The following is a 21,641-nucleotide window of genomic DNA, read 5'->3' as shown; positions in this document are numbered from 1 at the left end:
TCTGAAAAATATTTACTGAGGCCGCCAAATTGCTAATTTTGAAAAAAAGCTTCGATCACGCACAAGATTATCTATTAATAAAACTAATTTCTCTTGATCTATAAGCTCAGAGACGACAAAATCGGCAGTCCGATAGTCCGATTGTTAAGGCTAATATGAGAATCAGCATGAATAGCGTTGGTGTACACCAGCAATTATAAAAAATTCACACAAGAAAGAAAGAAACAAGTATTATTTATTAATAAAACTAATTTCTCTCATTTTAGATGAATCTCCAAGGACTTGTGACGATCACTTTTATAATTAATAATTTTTTTTTTGTTGAAATTTTGCTAAAGTCAAGTCGAAACATGATGTTTTAATGCTATTTTTGTAAAATAAAGCAATTGACTAGAAAAAAAAAATTGCAAATCATAATTTTTTGGGCCTCTGACTACCCTAACCCCTTTCTCATCATGCAAAGAAAATTTAAATATCCCTGTGTATACTAGGCATAATAATAATTAGAAAACCGTTTTCTGTTTTTTACAACAAAAATCGGAAACCGCAAGAAAACCGTTTGAGTGTAAATGAATAATAAACGGGCAGTTTGCTTTTTAGGTTCAACCAGAATAGGTCACTGCACTTTCGTGATTCTTTTTTTTTTAATTTGCTCTTACTTTAAAGAAAGATGTACCTGCCTGCACCTGCAAATAAAATTGATGATAGTCCACTGACTTTCAAAGTGGGTTAGTATAAAAAAAAACCTAAAAAAAAAAAGTGAAATGCCCTGGCACTAAATATCTTTCATTTACACGGGCTTAGAACTCGATGGCGAGGATGAGGTGCATTACGCAAGACCGATTGCGCCGGGAGCAGGTACTATAGCATATGATTAAAATCCTTCAGGTCTTGCAAGATTAAATATTCACATTTTTTTTAATTTCCCCCCTCTACAATTGAAGCAAAACCATTTCCAGGGGCATATGCGCGCACAACCTACGGTAAGTAATGTAAAATAAGGATTTATTTCACTAAAAATGTTTCTGTTTTTAAAAACCTTTAAGCATGTTTTTGTACATACATTTTTATGTATATTACAGATCCTGCAGATCGTGCACATCCAGAATGTATGTTGGTTTATAACGGTGCTGCTCATGATCCGGAAACTTGTGTCTATATTAGTAATGCACAAACAGCTCAAGCCAATTTTCTGAATTTACTTTAACCTGCGCTTTTATTTACAGATTGCGATAATATAAACTGCCGTTCGGGTCATTTCCATAAAAAAACATGGCGAAAAATTAGGAGTTATGCGCGAGTTGTACAAACTATTAACAAGGACATTTTAGAAGCGATAAATTCTCTTGCTAAATAGGAAATGCACCAAACCGGAAGTGTGCAAGTCGCAGCCACATTGGAAGTAGTTTTCCAAGAAGATGTAAAATTTTGCAAAAATCGCGTTTCCGCATGGAGTTTATTGTGCACACAAATATTTTCTGTGCTCTTCACACTGAACTGGCGCTCAAAATTAACTGAACTAAAGGCATAACTTTCTGTATTCTATTAATTTTAATTATTTCACAACAGCCTCACGTTTTTCACGAAAGCTGATCGGTTTCAATTATGTTTATGTGCGTGCAATGTCGTTTTCGCCTTTTATGTTTTAACATTTCTTACAAATTTTAATTTGCTGATTATTGTTTTTTCGGACGTTTTCCATGTTATTTTCCATTCCTTGTGAACTTTGTACGAGCTCGAAAATTTAGGGCATTTTCAGGAATTTTTTTTCACAATAAAAAATGAGAAACAATATTTAAATTTTTGAAGCTTTTTATTTAACTTTTTTTATATCATCATCATCAAGTAGCGATTACAGCTCAGGGTGAGCTTTAGCTACATCCAGAATCCTCTTCTAATCTGCACGGTTCATAGCAACAGATCTCCAGCTCCTAACTCGTAGCTTGGCTTGGTCAAGCCAGGTTAACCTTGGACGGCCTCGGGCTCGGATCATTAGACAATTCGTTGATAAAAAAGATTTTTGGGGGCGGCTGTCTTCCATGCGCACAGTGTACCCTAACCATTGAAGCCTTTGGGATTTAATGTATTTCACGACGTCTTCTCCCTGGCATAAGTTTAGCAACTCATCGTTACAGCGTATGGGGCCAAACACCCTTCGGAGTACTTTCCGTTCGAAAACTCTTAAGCTACTTTCGTCTTTGCTTGTCAATGTCCAGCATTCGCAGCCGTAGGACAGCATCGGTAGTATTACACTGTGGAAGAAATTCAGGTTAGCAAAAATTAGGTCCATTCTGAGAGTGGCGGGTGAAAATAGAGGCGAAATTAGAAGACCCGTATCGCGCCGTTTTTTTATGTTAGTTCGAATTTTTTTTTTTAATCGGCCTTCGAAGTTCGAAATCGGAGCAAAATTGTTTATATGGTTTCTTGGCTATAACTCGTCGACTAATTGATATTTTTTCAATCTGTAAAAGCCAAATTATTGCTAGAGACCTGTGCAACAATTACAATTTTTGAAAAAATTGATTTCGAAAATTCTTGTGGTACTTATGAAACAATATACCGAAAATCGGCTCCGATTTCGAACTTCGAAGGCCGATTAAAAAAAAATTCGAACTAACATAAAAAAACGGCGCGATACGGGTCTTCTAATTTCGCCTCTATTTTCACCCGCCACTCTCAGAATGGACCTAATTTTTGCTAACCTGAATTTGTTCCACAGTGTTATTGACTGGTAGAGGCGGAGTTTACATTCACGTTTGAGCAGTTTGGACTCCAGCAATTTTGTGTGGGCGTAATATGCTTTGTTTGCTGCCATTATTCTGTCTTGTATTGTGTCGTAACTACTGTTGTCATTTTTTATTAACACTTCCAAATATTATATTTGAAGTGTTGAACATCTTCAAAGGCTAATGTCCCGATTTGAATGTTTTCAGGACTTCGTCTTTCTTCGCTGCGGGAGACCTTCAGATATTTAGTTTTGCCTTCATTTATTCTAGGGGCTACTGATTTTGCACGAAATTCAATATTACAGAAGGTTTCAATGAGATATCTTTTGTTCCTTGCCACTATTGCGATATCATCCGCGTACGCGATTGTTATTCCTGAGCGACTAAAAAGGTTTCCAAACTTCGCTTCGTTTTTTATCGCATAGTGAAGAAGGAGATTAAATAAAAATTATATACTAAACTGAAAAAAAAAATTAATTTTATTAATTTAAAAAAATGGCGCTGAAGTTGACCCTCCCGAAAAAATGGACCTGGTCGGTGTTGGCCATTTTGGATTTTCTGTTTATCTGAAACACAAAAACCAAAGAAATAATTAATCAGTATGACTGTAGGTATGTGCCGTTGGTTGGTTGGTTAAAGTGGTGATTCTTCCAGAATCCAACTAGCGCCTCCGCATCATTTTGTTGAGACATCCTCGTTACCAATTTGTTCAACGGTTATTTACAGCAGACTATAATAAATCTGTGCGGTTTAAAAATCTTATTAGGTTGTTGACGTCCAGACAGTTGTTCGAGATTCTCGAACAGCGGTTGGCCCAGGGTTAACATTAGGACACAGGGTTAACTCAGAGGAAATGGAAGTTTGTTTCTTTTTTCTCCGGTTGTTTACAACTATGACAGTATGTATTGTGAGGGATGCCCATTTTGGAGGCTTGTTCTCCGTTAGACCAAAAGCCAGTTTTGACTACCGTTAGTCTACAAGCGTTCCGTCGTTTCATGTTTATTAATGCCGACGATTGCTTGAGGTTGTAGGTGGGCCATAACGTTTTGCTAATTTTGTATTTCGTCTGGGCTTTCCACCTACAATCCGCGATTCGAAGGCATTTTGGGAAATTGCATTCTTGACTGCACCTAATGGTGTGAATACCGATTCTGCAAGAGCGTTACTCATGCAGATGCCCCTCTTGCCAGTTCATCTGCTTTTTCAATACCATCAATACTCCGATGCCCCGGGACTCAGATTAAGGTAACTTTATGGTTTTCACTCAAGGTGGTGAGGCTATTCCTACTTTGTTCATCCACTTTAGAGGTTGTAGTAGTCGACCGGAGTGCCTGGATTGCAGATTGGTAGAAATATTGCCCTCAAAAGAGAAATCTGCGATTCGTAGCCTACAGGCTTCCCCAATTGCCAGTAGTTCCGCCTGGAAGACACTGTTGGTACAGGGTGGCTGATGAAAGCCGCTACCAAAAAAAATTGAATAACTTTTTTTCTTTTTAAGTTATCTGTTCCATTTTTGTTTTAATTTGCAGATTGATCTTTAAAATTTATTAAAATGGATAACTGGGACACGCAAACAAGAATTTGGATAGCCCGCCGCTATCACGCACTGGAGTCCGTAGTTTTGGTACAGAGAGAGTACAGGCGGATGTTTGGCGGCGATCCCCCGAGCAGATGGACCATAATGAGACTGGTGAATAATTTTGCTGAGCAAGGAACAGTCGCAAGAAGGCCTTATCATCGAAACCCACCAGTTCGGACGGAGGAAACGATCGCTGCTGTAGCTGCAGCTATACAAAGCAATCCAGGGTTTCAACAAGAAGCTTATCTGCTCAACTTGGTGTCAGCCGACAGTCTTTGCAAACAATAATGCACAAAGATTTAGACTTATTTCCCTACAAAATTCAAATGGTTAACAAACTGAATGCAGCAGACTTGCCGATTCGCTTGGAATTTTGCCAGAAGATCCTGCAAATGGTGGAAGAAGACCAAAATATGTTAAACTGCCCTTTCATGTCTGATGAGGCCCATTTCGATTTAAACGGCAATGTGAACAAACAAAATTGTCGAATATGGAGTACTTCTAACCCACAGATACTCCACGAGACGGAATTGCATCCTCTTCGCGTGACAGTGTGGTGCGCGGTTTCTTCACGCTGCATTGTCGGGCCTTATTTTTTTGAAGAAAATGGTCACACCGTTACGGTTACTGGAGACCGTTATTTGAAAATGCTGAAAGAATTTTTCTATCCAGAACTACGCCGAAAGAGAATTCCTTTCAACTCTGTGTGGTTTCAACAAGATGGGGCAACGTCTCACATAGCCCAGACTGTTATGACAGAGTTGCGACGAAAATTTCCCAATAAACTGATTTCAAGAAACTCCGAGTTTCGTTGGCCCCCCAGGTCGCCTGACCTTACTGCACCTGACTTTTTCTTGTGGGGTTTATGTAAACAAGAAGTTTATAAAACAAAGCCAACAAATTTGGATGAACTAAAACAATCCATTCGGGCAACAATGGCGGCTATTCCTGTCGCAACTCTCAAAGCAGCAATCAACAAATTTTTACTAAGATGCCGCACTTATGTCAACGAGCATGGGGGGCATTTAAATTCAATTATTTTTAAAACTAGTTAAGCTACATTTAATAAAATTTAATGACCTTCAACTTGAAAAAAAAAATAAATGAATTCCATACACTAAAACAAAAGTTATTTGAGTTTCTTAATGTAGCAAAATTTATCAGCCACCCTGTATTAGAAAGACGCACAGATTTTTCAATTTTAGTCTATGAGAATATATGCCAGATCCAACCCCACAATCCATTTAAGAGCCATCTGTATAGACTGTAGTGTCGAAATTGTTTAGCGAGAATCCCTTATTCCATTCTTCCTTAGTTGGAAAGAGAGTGGCAATATTCCTATTGAATGTTATTGAATGCTATGTCTCGTACTAGATTATAAAAATTGACAAAATGGGCGGGTTATGAATTTGAGACTCTAAAAATCGGGTTTGTTTTTCAGTTTTTTAATAAATAAAAAACCAAATTATTGAAAAAAAAGTAATAATAATATGATTTTAGTACGGGCGATAGCCATTGATGTTGTGAACAACATATTAACACCAGGCCGGAAAAAGTAGTTTCGAGATAGGTAGGTGGGGCGGTTGTCATAAATACACACTTAGACCTCTCGCAGGTCCATTGTGATACCACTGGAGCTTATCCTTACCCTACGTGTTCCTTTTCAAACCATCCGGTAGCTTTAATAAACGAGCAGAGCTTCATTAGTTTTAGATGGGCTATGTCCGCTACATCGGTTAGAAATGCTGTATCGAGAGTGCGCAGCCTTCTCATAGCTAGGCTTTCACACTCACATAAAAGGTGTCTGACTGTTTCCTCTTCTTCTGTATTAAGACAGCTTCTACAGAAATCGAAGTACGGGAGTCCTAACCTTCTATCGTGGCTGCCTATTAAACAATGACCAGTTAATACGAATACACCTATCATTTTTCTTATAGATTCTCTGTTGAATCTTAGCAAGATCTTCGATCGACCGCTGTTCCAGTTCGGCCATGTCTGTCTGCTTAGTTCGCATGTTGTGAGGTTTTGCCAGCTTGTATTTACACTTTTGATGGTTTCCCTGTCTATAAGTAATTTACAAGTGGCTATAGGCATCAGTATCAGCGCCTTATCCAGTTCGAGGTCGAGCGTTGTACCGGTTCGTGCAAGTTCATCCGCCTTGCAGTTTCCTGCAGATAAGGTGCACTTTGTAGCACTTAGATACGTCATTTAGTATTAGTTTAAAACATTCTAGAACTGTTTTTGACGAGTGCGTTTTTAATTCAAGCGCTTTTATTGCCGCCTGACTGTCCGAGTAGATGAAGACTTCATTTGTGGATAATACTCTCGTTTTTTATTTCTATAAACCTCTCTTTTATGGCAGTGACTTTCGCCTGAAATATGTACACTGCAATGGTCAGGTAGGCGAAATGATTGGCATACTCCGAGTCTTCTCCACCTACTTTGTTGTCCAGTTTTGAGCCATCTGCTTATCGATAAGTCAGTTTCGAGATAAGTGAGTTTAAAGTTTGAGGTACAGGAGCGCGCGGGCCGCTCACTACCTAGTTAATGGGCTGTAGAAGCTATAATATAGGAAAAATTGAAATTTGAAAAGGTCGAGCCAAGGAGCACCAGGAGATTTGGTGGCTCCTAAAACATTCAGGTTAAAAAGCACATTGCATGTAAAGCTCTGGAAAGAGGGTAAATAGTAAAGGAGGGAAGGAGAAAAGTATCAGAGAAAGAGATAGGAAAGAGTAGAGACAGAGATTGAGATAGTTAGTCCTGTGAGAATTTTCTAGATTCTTTGGCAAATCTGTAAATATCCTCCAGTTTTAGAGCACGAATATTACTCATTCTCACGACATCGGCACCCAAAACTCGTAGCCGTGCTCTAGCAAAGGCAGGACACTCACAGAAAAAGTGCTCAGTGCTATCCGCCTCCTCCAAGCACGACAGGTACATTGGGTCCTTAATGATTCCCATGGTGGTCATCTGCTGACCCCATGGGTTGTGTCATGTAATGATACCGACCATCAACCGAACGTCTTTCCTTCCAAGTTTTAGTAGAAAGTTCGACAGTTTTCTGTTCGGGCTTGTCGCAAAACACTTTGCAGTTCTGCAGCGTTCTAGACCGGACCATCGCTCTTTATGTAGATTACCTACATAATCGCTAATCCAATTCATGATTCCTGCAGAACTGATTCCGCTTATTGGCTCTGGCCCTTGTGGGGGAACCGCTGATTCACGGTTGGCCAATCCATCGGCAATTTCGTTTTCTTGAACACCGGATCGTCCTGGAACCCATATAAGTACAAGCCTGCTTTGTCTTGCGACAGAATTAAGCTTCTTCTTATATTCCTGAAGAATCTTTGAGGCTTGCTTTGCGTTCTCCAGGGCATTCAGTGCAGCCTGACTGTCACTAAAAACTCCAATCTGTTCTATTTAAGGTTATTTAATTTAATTATTTAAAAAAAAAAAAAAAAAAAAACATTAGCTTCTTGATTTTTAAGTAACTTTATTTGATTTTAGCTCATTTTATACAAAACCGTTTGCGTTTTTCTTACATAAAATAGCTTAAGCTCAATTACGTACAAGTGTAAGTAAGTAAATCTATTAACTTAACCAATTTGGGTGTTTGTAATGATACATTTTTTAATTACGAGTACTAAAGAGATTTCTAATTTTAATTATACGTAGGATAAATTACTAAAATGTATTAGTATATTGTATTTTTTGTATGCCTGCCTATTGACTTTAAATATTACAATATATAATTAAATATATTAAAATAGCAAAATTTATGATTACTGCGTCTCAGCTGCTATTATTTTTACTGCTTAAATTAAATTTCTTCGCTTAAATAAAACTTTACAAAATCGCTTATTTGCCGAAAATTTCTATAATAATGTGCTATCGCTGGCTAATACCGTCAATAATAATTGCTTATTTATATTTATAGACTTTAAGTTGCTTATTCTTATGTATATTTTGTTTTTGTATACGTATGCGGCTGATTTAAAAATCATATTTGTATATTCCCAAAAAATATTTCACGTCTTTTGATTTATCACTTGCAATTCTCAATACAACTATAATATTCAGCAAAGCCCCTCTACCCGTGTATTTGTTGTTAGCTTAAGTGCTATAAAAGTTATTTGTCATATTTTTCGATTCAGCAAATCGTCTGAGCTTAATGCCACTTAAAGTGAAGCACCAATAATATCCGGTAGTACAAATTTCGAAACGAGATAAACGATTAAATTATAAAACGGAGGACATTGTGAAGCGTATAAACTGCATTTATGGTACACTGCGCCAAGCAACTACAGCACTAGGACTTATTGACAAGCTTTGACCATTTATTTGTTTCCTATTTAATTTTGACAGTTTTTTGTATGCAAATGTCGTTCGTTCTGCTACAAAAACCTTATAAATTAGCGCTTGAAACTTTGTGCAAATTAAAAAAAAAACACAAATCAACAAATTTTCATCTAAGTTTTTAAATTTTTAATTTTAATTTTGAGAAAATTTTTGAGTCTTTAATTTAAAGCTTGAAACTTTGTGCTAATGAAAAATAAAATATCAACAAATTTTCATCTGATGTTGGAAAATTTCAATTTTAATATTGAGAAAAATTTTGCTATACATTTTTTCTAAAAAAATTTCAAGAATACAATTTTATAGAAATGTATGAAATTTCACAAATTTTCATCTAAATTCGAAACTTGAAACTTTGTGCCAATTACAAAAAAAATACAAATCAACAAATTTTTATCTAATTTTTTTAATTTTTATTTTAATTTTGAGAAAAGTGTTGAGTCTTCAATTTAAAACTTGAAACTTTGTGCTGATTAAAAATAAAAATGCAACAAATTTTTATCTATGTTTTGAAATTTTTAATTTTAATTTTGAGACAAATTTTGCGTATGCAGTTTTTAAACAGAATTTGTAAAAAAATTTCAAGTATGCAATTTTATAGAAATTTTAAAAACTTTCATCTAAATTTGAAACTTTAAACTTTGTGCGATTTCAAAAAAAAAAAATCAACAAATTTTTATCTAAATTTTGAAATTTTTAATTTTAATTTTGAGACAAATTTTGCGTATGCAGTTTTTAAATAGAATTTTTAAAAAAATTTCATAAATGCAATTTTAGAGAAAGTTTTAAAATTTTCATCTAAATTTGAAACTTTAAACTTTGTGCAATTTAAAAAAAAAAATCGAAAAACTTTCATTTATTTAAATTTTGAAATTTTTAATTTTAATTTTGAGAAAAATTTTGAGTACGCAGTTTTTAAATAGAATTTCTAAAAAAATTTCAAGTATGCAATTTTAAAAACTTTCATCTAAATTTGAAACTTTAAACTTTGTGCGATTTCAAAAAAAAAAAGAATCAACAAATTTTTATCTAAATTTTGAAATTTTTATTTTTAATTTTGAGACAAATTTTGCGTATGCAGTTTTTAAATAGAATTTTTAAAAAAATTTCATAAATGCAATTTTAGAGAAAGTTTTAAAATTTTCATCTAAATTTGAAACTTTAAACTTTGTGCAATTTAAAAAAAAAAAATCGAAAAACTTTCATTTATTTAAATTTTGAAATTTTTAATTTTAATTTTGAGAAAAATTGTGAGTACGCAGTTTTTAATAAGAATTTCTAAAAAAAAGGTCAAGAAAAGAATTTTTCAGAAATTTATGAAATTTCACAAATTTTTATCTAAGCTTGAAACTTGAGACTTTGTGCAAATTAAAAAAAAAAAAATTAACAAATTTTCACCTAAATTTAGAAATTTTGAATTAAATTTTGAGTATACAGTTTTTAATCAGAATTTATAAAAATATTCAAATATGCAATTTTATAGAAATTTTAGAAATTTTGATCTAAATTTGAGACTTGAAACTTTGTTCAATTTTTTGAAATTATTAATTTTAGTTTTGAGAAAAGTTTTGAGTATGCAGTTTTTAAGCAGAATTTCTAAAAAAATTTGATGTATGCAATTTTACAGAAATTTTAAAAATTTTCATCAAAATTTGAAACTTTGCGCAAATTAAAAAAAAAAAAAAAAAATACCACCAACAAAATTTCATCTATGTTTTGAAATTTTTAATTTTAATTTTGAGAAAAATTGTGAGCACCCAGGTTTTAATCCGCATTTATAAAAATTTTGAGTATGCAGTTTTAAACAGAATTTCTAAAAAATTTCATAAATGCAATTTTAGAGAAAGTTTTAATATTTTCATCTAAATTTGAAAGTTGAAACTTTTACTTTGCACTTATATTAAAAAAAAAAATCAACCCAGTACCCAGTTTTTAAACAGATTTCTAAAAATATTCAAGTATGCAATTTTACAGAAATTAACAAATTTTCATCTAAATTTGAAACTTAAAACTTTGAAATTCAATAAATGTTCATCTAAAAAAAAAATTCAATAGATCTTCATCCAATTGAATTATTTTTTCTGAATTTTGAGTATGCAGTTTTAAATCAGAATTTCTAAAAAATATGTCAGGTATACAATTTTACAGAAATTTATAAAATTCCACAAATTTTCAGCTAAATTTAAAGCTTGAAACGATGCGCAAATTAAAAAAAAAATCAACACAATTCACCTAAATTTTTAAATTTTTAATTTCAATTTTGAAAAAAATTTTGAGTATGCAGTTTTAAAGCACATCGAATTTGGTATAAAAGTGCAAATTTAAAGTAGGCCAAAAGTCACACTGATTTTTGAGAACCATTTTCATTCGCTGTTTTGTGAATTTTCTTCATTTAGCGACTACTTCACATTTTTTTATTATATATGAAAAAAATAATACCCAACACCGTCAGCCGAAAAAAATGTAAAAAATCAAGCGATTTTTGAACCATTTAAAATTTGCATTTTATACTAAAAAGAAAAATTTTATACAAATTTCGGCTATGCACTTTTAAAGCCCATTAACGAAAGCGCGAAGTTTTTTTATATGAAGAAAATGCCCAAGACGGCCAGGGAAAAAAATTGTCCCAAAAAAATTTAATGGGCTAAAAAATTGAGTTGCAGAATTTTCTAAAAATATTTATTTTTGTATATTTAGTACTCTTTTGTATAAAGTGCAAGTTTTAAATATTTCAAAAATCGATTGAGTTTTGACAATTCTTTCGGCTGCCGTTGTTGAGTATTTTCTTCCATATAAAAAGATTTGGAGTAGGCGTTAAAACCACGACTGAAAAAAATCCTAAAACAACAGTATGATTTTTGAGCTGCTTTCTATGCCAAAATTTAATGGGCTATAAAACTGTATACCCGAAATTTGTTAAAAAATTCCATTTAAAAAGTGTGACGTTTGATAAAAACTTTTCTAATTTTTTTTATTTGCACAAAATCTGAAACCTGGTTGTAGATGGTTTTCGTAGGAGATTAAACAATATTTTTACTAAAAAATATAAAAATAATATATAACAAAAAATAAATAAACAGTCAAGACTTTGCAATATGTCGCGCTGCTATTATTGTGAACACAGGTGTACTTATATATACCGACTGCGTCAAAAGAAAGTGTACACGACATATTGCTGAATTTTGACTATTTATTCATTTATTTTATAATTTCAATAATTTTTTTATAAAAGTATAGCTCACATTTCAACAAGCACCACATAAAGAAAAGTAGCCAACTTTTTTAAAATTTGTTAAAATTTGGTAAATTTCCAGCAACATTTCACTATTCAGTTTTATAACCATAGAATTAAGAGTGCAAGATTTAGGGGGCCACAGAAACGCGTTGCTGTATTTTTTTTTTGTTGACAACGAAATAAATCCCGCAGAAAAAAAATTTAAATCAACGCAATTTTTCCGGCACTTCAAACTTACACTTTGTTATATCAAAATTTAATGGGCTATAAAACTGTGTAGCTGAAATTTTTCTAAAAAAAACACTTTCTAGTTTATTTAGTATTCTTTTGCTTAAAGTTCAAGGTTCACGTAGTTCAAAAGTCGCGTTGATGTTTGACAATTTTTTCTGCGGATGGTGTTTTGTATTTTCTTTCATATAAAAAAAAAAGTGAAGTAGGCGCTGAATGGAGAAAATGCACAAGACCGGGATTAAAAAAAATTCTCAAAAATTAGTGTGATTTTTGACCTACTTGAAATTTGCATTTTCTATACCAGAATTTAATGGGCATTAAAACTGCATACCCGACATTTTTCTAAACATTTAGATTAATAATCTCAAAATTTGTAAACAATTTTTGCATAAAATTCTATATGTAGATTTCTAAAAAACTGCATACCAGATTTTTTTTTCTAAAAGTTCAGATAAAAACTTTCGAAATTTAAATGGAAATTAAAAAAACAATGTGCATAAAGTTCTAAAAATTTCTATAAAATTGCATACTTGAAATTTTTATAGAAATTCCGATTAAAAAGTTTAAAATTTGATGAAAGTTTGCCGAATTTTTTTAAATTTTGTACAAAGTTTGACACTTCGCATTACATGGTTTTTATAGTAATATGAAATATATTTTTATATAAAATTAATGAAAATTAAAAAATAAATAAATAAGTAGACAAAACTCGTGTACACTTTTTTTGACGTTGACGACTGCACATACATACATACGCATATAGTATTGAAACAGATAAGTCACATTTCTCACTCGCATTATTTGTATTTGCTTATACAAAAAAAAGACAAAAAAGAAAACGAAAAATACAAAAAAAAAAATATATAAATACAAAAAAAAAAAAATACAAGGAAAAAATACAAAAAAAGACAAAACAAAATCCATTCGCAGATATGCATTGCCAGCTGAAATACTTATTTATGTCCGCCTGTACATGACTTCTGTTAGTTTACATTGCACTCAAAAGTATGCTACGCTCTACTCTGCTCTCAAGTACGCTACACTTTGCCACTTACCTACTTTCGGGATTTAATATACCTTAAAAATTCGATAACGCTGATAAATGAGCATATTAAAAAAATCTATAAACAAATTTAGCGCAAAGTTAGCTACTTAAACCTGTATAAAAGACGAAAAAAAAGAATATAAACTACACTTTGCTTGCCTACATTATAAAACGACCCCTTCTATGTATGAAATTCCTTCCCTCACTAAGTGACATTTAAGTGTTAACCTCTTTTGCATCCGGTGAAGCTGTTGTCGCTGAGGTTGTGAGTGGTTCCGCACTTGCGTTCGCCGCGTCACTTGTCAATTGTTCTGTACTGGCTGGTACATCGGACGGTGGTTGCGCTGGCGCTGGTGCTGGTGCGGCCGGCGTGGGCATAACGGCAGCCGGAATTATTGCAGCTGCTACTACGGGCACAACCGTGGGCCCACCCTCTACGCCGGGTGCTGTACTAATGGTACGCGCCATCTTCTGTTGTTGACGCTGGAAACGTTCCTTTTCGCGCGTGGCTTTCAATTTGTCGAAATCGTCGCCCTCATCCTCAGCGCCTGGCGCATCTGTTGTCGATTTGATTTCCATGTCATCGACTGTGAAATAAATGAGAATACGAATGAGTGAATTTGGCTGATATATAAAGTAGACTCGAGCAATGGAACTACTTGTAATATTAGGTTTTGTTTTCAAATACCATGCAATTAAAGTAAGTTGTTTAAGTTCGATATTTTTGAGCAATTCAAAACCGAAATAAATACATGTGTCCACAAAAATACTTATATGTATGAGTATATGCCTCTACAAGTATATATAATTACGCTCGTTTTATAAAATAAACTGAGTTTTGAGAATAAAAGGGTCGTTCAAAAAGTAAAGTGGGGGTTACGAGGTGACGAAGCGGGAGATTTTTTTTTTCAATTAGCTCTAGTTGACCTACTTGGCGACTTAACTGCATATAAAAGATTTTCCAATAACAGGTGTTATTATGAATACCCCGCTATTTCGGTAGATGTCACTTTTGGAGCTGTCATTTTTTGAAATTTGGCAGGTAGAAACTACGCCATTATTAAAGAAGGAACGATACACGCTTAAACAACGCATTAAATGAAAATTTGGCAGAGACGGTTCGTAAAACGCGAACATTATTGGGTGACCGAGAAGCACCTTGTTGGACCGCAATACCGAAATTGGTGAGCGACGATACATTTACGAACCGATTTGTTCCCGGAAATTATATTAGATTTCATCATGATGTCTTTTCTAGCCAGAATCTTTCGACTTTGGACATAAATTTAACATAATTCTATTATAGCTAACGACTTGAGCTTCCAGGGAGCTTTCTAAAATTTAATTCGAACAGGAAAAAAAAGGCCAGACCCAGGTGTCTAACCGAAGGTTTTAAAAAAGGTCTCCAACGGAGGGTTAAATGAGGTATAGCGTGGCATAAAAAGCTTCTAATGTCTAAATTCGACTGGAAATATGATGGGCACTGTTTCTAGGGATTCAGAAGTAACTTCTTCGATTACGAAAAAATCAGAGCCAATATATATCGTAGTAGGCTATACTTTTAGAAAAATTGAATTAAGGCCTTTCTTCACATCAAAACTCTCTGAGGGCGTTTATACTAAAAAATGTCAAACCTGCCAATGGAAAAGTCAGATGGCCCCTGGCAACATTAGAACTGTCCAAGACCATAAATATAAATAGCAACTTTGTTTTCAAAAAGAAGCTTTTATTTCATTATCATCGTAAATTCCTAGAGTTCTAGTGTGGAACATAGGGCCTCAACGAATTTCTTCCATTCGGGTCTGTTTTGCGCCAGTCTCTTAACTTCATTCCAGCTAAGCTGCATGGCGCGGGTTTCTGGCTCCAGCAGTTGTCTCCAAGTATTCGCTGGTCTTGCACGTCTGCGGCTTCTTGGGGGATCAGCCAATGGTTCTGCTGAAATTTCAGGCTAATTGAATGTGAGTGTGAGTGAGTTATAGTAATTTTACTGAAAAGTTATGGCGAAGTCAACGCAGCTTTGAATTAGGAGGTGTTCCGCCTCACTCGGCATTTGACAGTTTTTTTGGTTTACAGTCGATTTTTATCATTTATCATCGATTTTTATTTTGTATGTCTACTAAGCCTTGTTAAGTCACCATTTCCTCTGTGTAGAACATGGCCAATCCAGCCCCATTTTCTCTCGCGGATCTTTAATAGTGTTGGCCTCTGCTGCGTTCTGGCTCATAAGTCAAGATTCGAAATAATATTTGGCCAGCATATTTTGAGAATTGAGCTTGTGTCAGCTGACGTTGTATTCCACGTTTCACAACCATAAAGTAAAGTCGACTTTAAATCGGATCACCCTTTACATTGTCAGAAACAATGTTTTCGAAATAACAACTTGAGGTTTTATGTTGCCACTATAACAAGAAACTTAATCTCTCTTCTCTAAAATGCATGAGTTGTGAAATGCTCAAAAATACGAGTACGAATATATTTGGATGAAGTCAATACCAGGACTGCCAAATTTACTAATGACTATTCTACAGCATTTAAGGGATCACCAACTGTCTTAAAAAAGTGCGTGTAGCGTAGTACACATAACAGAAGTGAAACTTTCAAGGCAGACAAAGAAAGAGGGAGAGACCCGAGAGAGAATGAGAGAGAGAGAGAGAGAGAGAGAGAGAAAGAATATATATCTAAATAAATTCACAACATTTGCAGAGAATACAAATAGATAAAATTTACAATAATACACGTGGTAATCAACTGCGTATATATAGGGTCTGTCGCCAACGCTTACTGCTACAGCGCGCACAATACGATGTGTCGTATTCTAACTATACTTTGCTCTCTTTCGCTCTACTATAGTAATATGGCGTTAGTGCTGTACGTTTACGCGTCACTCTCTTTATCTCTTTGTTAAATACTAACACTTTAATATAATATATGTATACGTATGGTTACGTCTCTTGCGAGTAACGTGGTACGACTTAGCCTAGAGGCTTAGCGTATGAGTGGCGGAAAAGACGAAGGACCGCACAAAAGGGAGACGTTAATAGCTTAAAGGGTACCTAAGATATATATGTATTAGGTACAGCTCTATCTCTCTCCTTATCCTCTACGTTATATCTTTTTTCTCTCTCGCGGAACGAAAATGCCCAAAACGTTGGATGGCCTTCAAATTTTACTTTCCATTCTCGCTCGTCCATCGACGCCTAAGAAGTTTCACTTCAATAATTTGCGGAGCAAGGTTGACCGGATAGAAGAAAGAGATAAAGATAGGTACAGGAATACTCGTATCAAACAAAATTCATACATATAGACGGTTAGGTCCACTATTAAAAATAAAATAATAAGAAGTCAAATCTAAAATTATAATGAAATAAAAGTAAAAATTCCATCAAAGTTTTTTTTTTAATGCTACAAAAGTACAGAAACATATTCAACTCTAACAATAAAATAAAAATGTCTACTTTATATACAATTTAAAACTTTAAATAAAATTTAATCTCAATACACAATGTAACATAGCTCAAAGAGTTGAGAAATTTCGAAGTTCACCGTTTATTTGAGTTTTGAATAATTTCTTTATAACAAATGAAATTAAATTAATGAAAAAGGTTTGGAAGATGATGCCGTGCACAGAAATTTGCGTCACCTGGAAATTTTTTTAAAATTTTAGACTTCTGTCAAGCGCCTACTCGGTGGAAACCAGAATCAGGTCACACCGTATTCGGCTTTGGGATTAACCAAACTCTACTCAATGGCTTCCCTATAATACATGATAAACGCCTATTTTAAAACAGGTCCGTGGCCTGATACATATATGCACGTGTCTTCAAAACAAAATAAATATTGGGAGTCATCCTTTCTATCGTATATTTCTGCCAATAATTTCCGGTCTCTTAGTGTGGAAGATCACAATGGAGGTCACAACGGTCTAAGTGAGTTGGTTTAGAGACCGACTGCCACTTCTATCTAGTACGGAAGATGTCTTTGCTCGGTTGGCTGAAAAGCCTACTTGAAAACAAGAAATGCCATCCATAGGATGTGTTAGATGAGGCAAGCTAAGGAATTCTTCTTTGCTTAATTGGCGCGATAACCGCTTACGCGATTTTGACCGAAATTAACAAGGCGCCCTAGTCGCTTCTTGCACGTGCTAACCGGGTAGCCGGCGCCAGTTGGACACACCAAGTGAAACAAAATCCTTCTCCACTCGATGTTTACAACGCAAAGGAGACCTTCCTCTGCCTCTGCTACCACCACCAGCTGGTACCGCATCGAGTACTTTCAGAGCCGGCGCGTTTGTATGCATTCAGACGACATGACCCAGCCAACGAAATCGCTGGAATAAAGGATCTTTTTTCGCTGCACTATGCCTTTTTTTCCTTGTTCACTCCTTTCGGGAGCATAAGGCCTCGACAAGACTCAGTTTTGTGTTGGTTTCGTTAATATATTTTGATTTCTGACAGGGTAGGTGATTAGCCTGCCGCTATCAGTTCTAAGTTGTGGGAATGCCCACCTGTCGTTGCTTAGGAACAACACCTTCTTACTGCTGGGAGCGCCATCTGTGTTTCACATTTTTCTGGCAGAAGGATCATGCAGATGGTTGAGGACTTTGCTAAATTTCGTGTGCCTATGCTATTATCGCGGCTGCAAGCTTTCTCTTGCTAGCGCCACTGATGCAATGCCACTGATTTTGCTTGTTTTAGCAGTCGCAATGCAAATAATGCGCTGACTATTGTGCGGGAGTAAGAATGGAAAGGATACGTTTTTGGAGTGGGAATGATTTTTTTTTGTTTAGAAACAGGTAAAGGGAAAATTTAAAAATGGCGAGGACCGTGCTTTACTTGGAATTTGAAACCGCAACCTCTGGAAAGGCAGGCTAGTGCACTTACGCTAGACTACCGAGGCTCCTATGTCTATGTTGTCGTAAAGTTCCTACAGCTCTGGTTGGCAGTCTGTTGTTAGCAGTTTAATAAACGAATCAGAACACGTAGAGCTGACTCAGAGTAGACCAAACACAGCTCAAACCAAGCTTAGAACATTTTAAGAAATTGTCTAGTTGATCATATAATCTGCAGAGGTTGGCCTGAAAAAGTCACCTTAGACTTTATTTGTGAGCTTGGGGCATTTTGGTTCGTAGATCTGAAGGATCTGATTATCTGTATAATTGTATTTTCGTTCTAGTTCTGTGACTACAAAATAAAAAATATCTTGAGGCCACAAATAAGAGAAATAAAACCAAGTTTAAAGAAAAATCCCCTAAACTTGGACTTGAATTAGTTTGATGGTAACGAAATTTTTAGACAAAAAAAAGTTGGTTTATTATTAAAAAACAAAAATTTTATCAAATAGCAATGTATATAGAGTAAATGTAATTAACCATTAATTTTTTTCTGAAAATTTAAAATTTTTTTTGTGTGGAATATTTGAGTAGTAGGGATGCTACAGCGTACTTGTTTCACCTTTGAACCCTAGTGTAGGAAAATAGTGTCACCACATAAATCGATAATAAATAATATTAGTTCTGTAGGCAAGAATTTATACATGGAAGTGTTTCACAGTACAATACCAAAAGTTTGTGGCAGCTAAGCACATTTTATTAGGATTAGTGTGTACAGAGGGGCCAATCGGGGTTAATATATAAATTTTTTTATTGGCATAAAACGCATACTTAAACATATTTTCCGCTATTTTTCTATGCAATTGAGCGCAGTACGCAACAAATTAATACAAAAAAAGAAAAAATCCAAAATCAAAACATGCCAATCAAAGTTGGGAGAACAAGCAACTAAAACTTTTCACTCTATTCATAGAAAGTAACAATACTCAATAACGAATTTCAGCAAAAATAACATAAATGTGAACACAAATTTTACCAGTCGATAAAAACCATCTGAAAACCTGCTGCATTTCGGCGGGACGTTCTAAAGTTTTTCATTGCGTAACAAAAAATGGATAAATGGAATTTTTTGTTTGTTTAAATAGATCGAAGCACAAAATAAATATGAAATCCTCAGACTTACCCGTTTCGCGACTGCCCTTCAGCGGATTTATTTGCTGATCGAAAAGTGACTTGGTGCTCGATGGATCACCCACTGGCGTATTCGGAACCGTCTGTGAAATGAGTGGACTGCCATTCGTTGGCGCTGATGAGCTCAACAAAGCCTCCACACCGCCCGGTGGAAAAAGCATTGGCTCGTAAGTGGACTGCGTGCGCATGTATGATGTCGGTCTGGGCGGAATATCCATCGGATCGGAACGTTGTGGCACACTGCTTGCCACTGATGAACCTTGATTGTTGAGATCCTGCAAGAAAATGTCGCGCACATTCGGACGTGCCTGTTCATTGGCGCGCTGTGACGTGATGGTTGCTTGTTCGTCCACTTCTTCGATGACCTGATCGGTGATGCGTACACTACCGGGTGGTTTCATAATTAAATTGCCGGTAAGACTGGCGGAACTGGCACTACCGGGAAAACGATTTTTCTGTGTACCCTCATCGACGGGTGTCGTCGAGCCGGGACGCTCTTCACGACTAAGAAAACGCTTCAGCGCTGAGGCAACTGTATTCACACGCGACAAAGTGCCACTTAGGCTGGCGAGGCTGGGAGAGGATCCTTGTCGTACCTTGCCATTGCCGGCTGTGAAATGTATGCCACTGGCATCATCAGCCTGTAATGTGTGAGCGAAAAGATTAAAATCATTTGTTAGTATGCGTGTAGACACAAATATGCGTATTGGCGACAGAGGTGCCAAAAATAAAATACCCAAAGCATTGTGGAAAATAGCCAATCCTTATAGACGTGGTGCAGATAGTAAGAGTGCGTGCAGTTAATATATAAATCCGTGAAAAGAGAGCCACACAGTTGTGAGGTGCGTGCAGTTAAAGTGAGATCCTGGACCTTAAAAAGCTGTCATTGTATAATTGTGGGTGCGTTTGCGCAAGCGTGCAGTGAAAGGCAGTAAATTAAAGCTTAATTCGATTTGAGTGCATTTATTATATTATAGCTTTTTTTAGGCTTTTTTAAGGAAAATACATAAATAAATACACATGGCATAAATAAAAATAAAGTTAAATTAAAATACGCTAATAAATACTCATATTTACGAGAGTAGCTATTTATATTTCTTAACTTGACCTTTTCCATTAAAATGAATATACAAAATTAAAACACGCAAATAAAAACTCATATTTGCCTATTCATATTTCTGAGCTTGAGCAGTTTTAGTGCTCTATAATTAAAATGAATACACGAAATGAAAATACGTAAATAAATGCTCATATTCATCAGGGTGGCTATTTATATTTCTGCCCTTAGGCACTTCTAGTGCACTTTCATTAAAATAAATAAACGAAATTAAAACATGCAAATAAAAACTCATTTTTACGAGGGTTGCTATTTATATTTCTGACCTTGGCCACTTCTAGGGCCCTTTAATTAAAATGAATTTACGAAATTAAAATACATAAATAAACTCATATTTATGAGGGTGGCTATTTAAATTTCTGAACTTGGCCACTTCTAGGACACTTTAATTAAAATAAATATACGAAATTAAAATACGCAAATAAAAACTCATTTTTACGAGGGTTGCTATTTATATTTCGGACCTTGGGCACTTCCGGTGCACTTTAACTAAAATTAATATACGAAATTAATATAAGTCGATAAATACTCATATTTACGAGGGTTGCTATTTATATTTCTAACCTTGGGCACTTCAAGGGCACTGTAATTAAAATGGAAATACGAAATTAAAAAATGCAAATAAATACTCATATTTACGAGGGTTGCTATTTATATTTCTGACCATGGCCACTTCAAGGGCACTTCAATTAAAATGGAAATACGAAATTAAAATACGCAAATAAATACTCATATTTACGAGGGTTGCTATTTATATTTCTGACGTTGGGCACTTCCAGCGCTATCAGTCGCCATTTGACATTTCCATCGGAAGGTTTGTCATATTTTACTATAAACGCACTCAGAACATTTTGAAGTTTGAGCCATGTTAGTAGCTTTACAAATTCATCTCCGCCAAAAAAATGGAATTAAAACAAAAGCATTTGCATGTGAATATTTTTCACCATTTTCGAAGTGGATTAACAAGACAAGATTGCAACGATAAATTGAAATCATTATAAGCCGAGAAAGCACCAAACTTTAATACAATGCATTTTCTTGCGGTCGCTCACCGACGAATTCCGGGAAGTTCGTCCAAAATGGGTTGTTGTGCCAGACGATTGTGCAAGGTCGTCGTGCGAATCCGAAAAATCCATGGACATTAGAATGACGAGCAGCAATAAGATTTTTCATGATCACCTTGTGGGAAAAAGATGTGTTCGCATTGGATCCCACACAATTTAAAAACGCTCCAGCAACGCGACTGGACAAAGTGCTTCGAAAATTGGTTCAAACGAGTGCTAAAGTTTATTGTTCATCATGCGGAAACAGCCGTGTTAATTTTCTATTTTTA

The 21,641-nt window shown here is 35.0% G+C and overlaps 2 protein-coding genes across 6 annotated transcripts in view; one reads left to right on the top strand and one right to left on the bottom strand.

Moving 5' to 3' along the window:
- The first annotated feature begins 670 nt into the window (after positions 1-670).
- Positions 671-1,800, top strand: LOC129238104 (uncharacterized). Its single transcript, XM_054873146.1, has 5 exons — positions 671-728; positions 805-858; positions 945-983; positions 1,083-1,163; positions 1,227-1,800. The coding sequence occupies exons 1-5, from the start codon at positions 671-673 to the stop codon at positions 1,355-1,357; spliced, it is 363 nt and encodes a 120-aa protein (XP_054729121.1). The 3' UTR covers positions 1,358-1,800.
- Positions 1,801-13,215: 11,415 nt separating this feature from the next.
- The window catches only part of LOC129237199 (bestrophin-1), a 79,526-nt gene continuing 71,100 nt past the window's right edge, over positions 13,216-21,641 (bottom strand). For 3 of the 5 annotated variants that reach the window (XM_054871730.1, XM_054871721.1, XM_054871748.1), the window contains exons 6-8: positions 19,184-19,832; positions 19,037-19,084; positions 13,216-13,759 (exon numbers count right to left, since the gene is read on the bottom strand). In XM_054871730.1, coding sequence (XP_054727705.1) covers positions 13,389-13,759; positions 19,037-19,084; positions 19,184-19,832 — 1,068 coding nt within the window. In that variant the 3' untranslated portion in view covers positions 13,216-13,388. The remainder of the gene's footprint in view (positions 13,760-19,036; positions 19,085-19,183; positions 19,833-21,641) is intronic. The other 2 variants (XM_054871737.1, XM_054871758.1) reach the window with 1 other exon arrangement.

This window comes from Anastrepha obliqua, chromosome 1 (assembly GCF_027943255.1).
Source record: "Anastrepha obliqua isolate idAnaObli1 chromosome 1, idAnaObli1_1.0, whole genome shotgun sequence".
Classification (NCBI taxonomy): Eukaryota; Metazoa; Arthropoda; class Insecta; order Diptera; family Tephritidae; genus Anastrepha; species Anastrepha obliqua.
The sequence above is the reverse complement of the archived record's forward strand: the minus strand, read 5'-3'. Positions and strand labels throughout refer to the sequence as shown.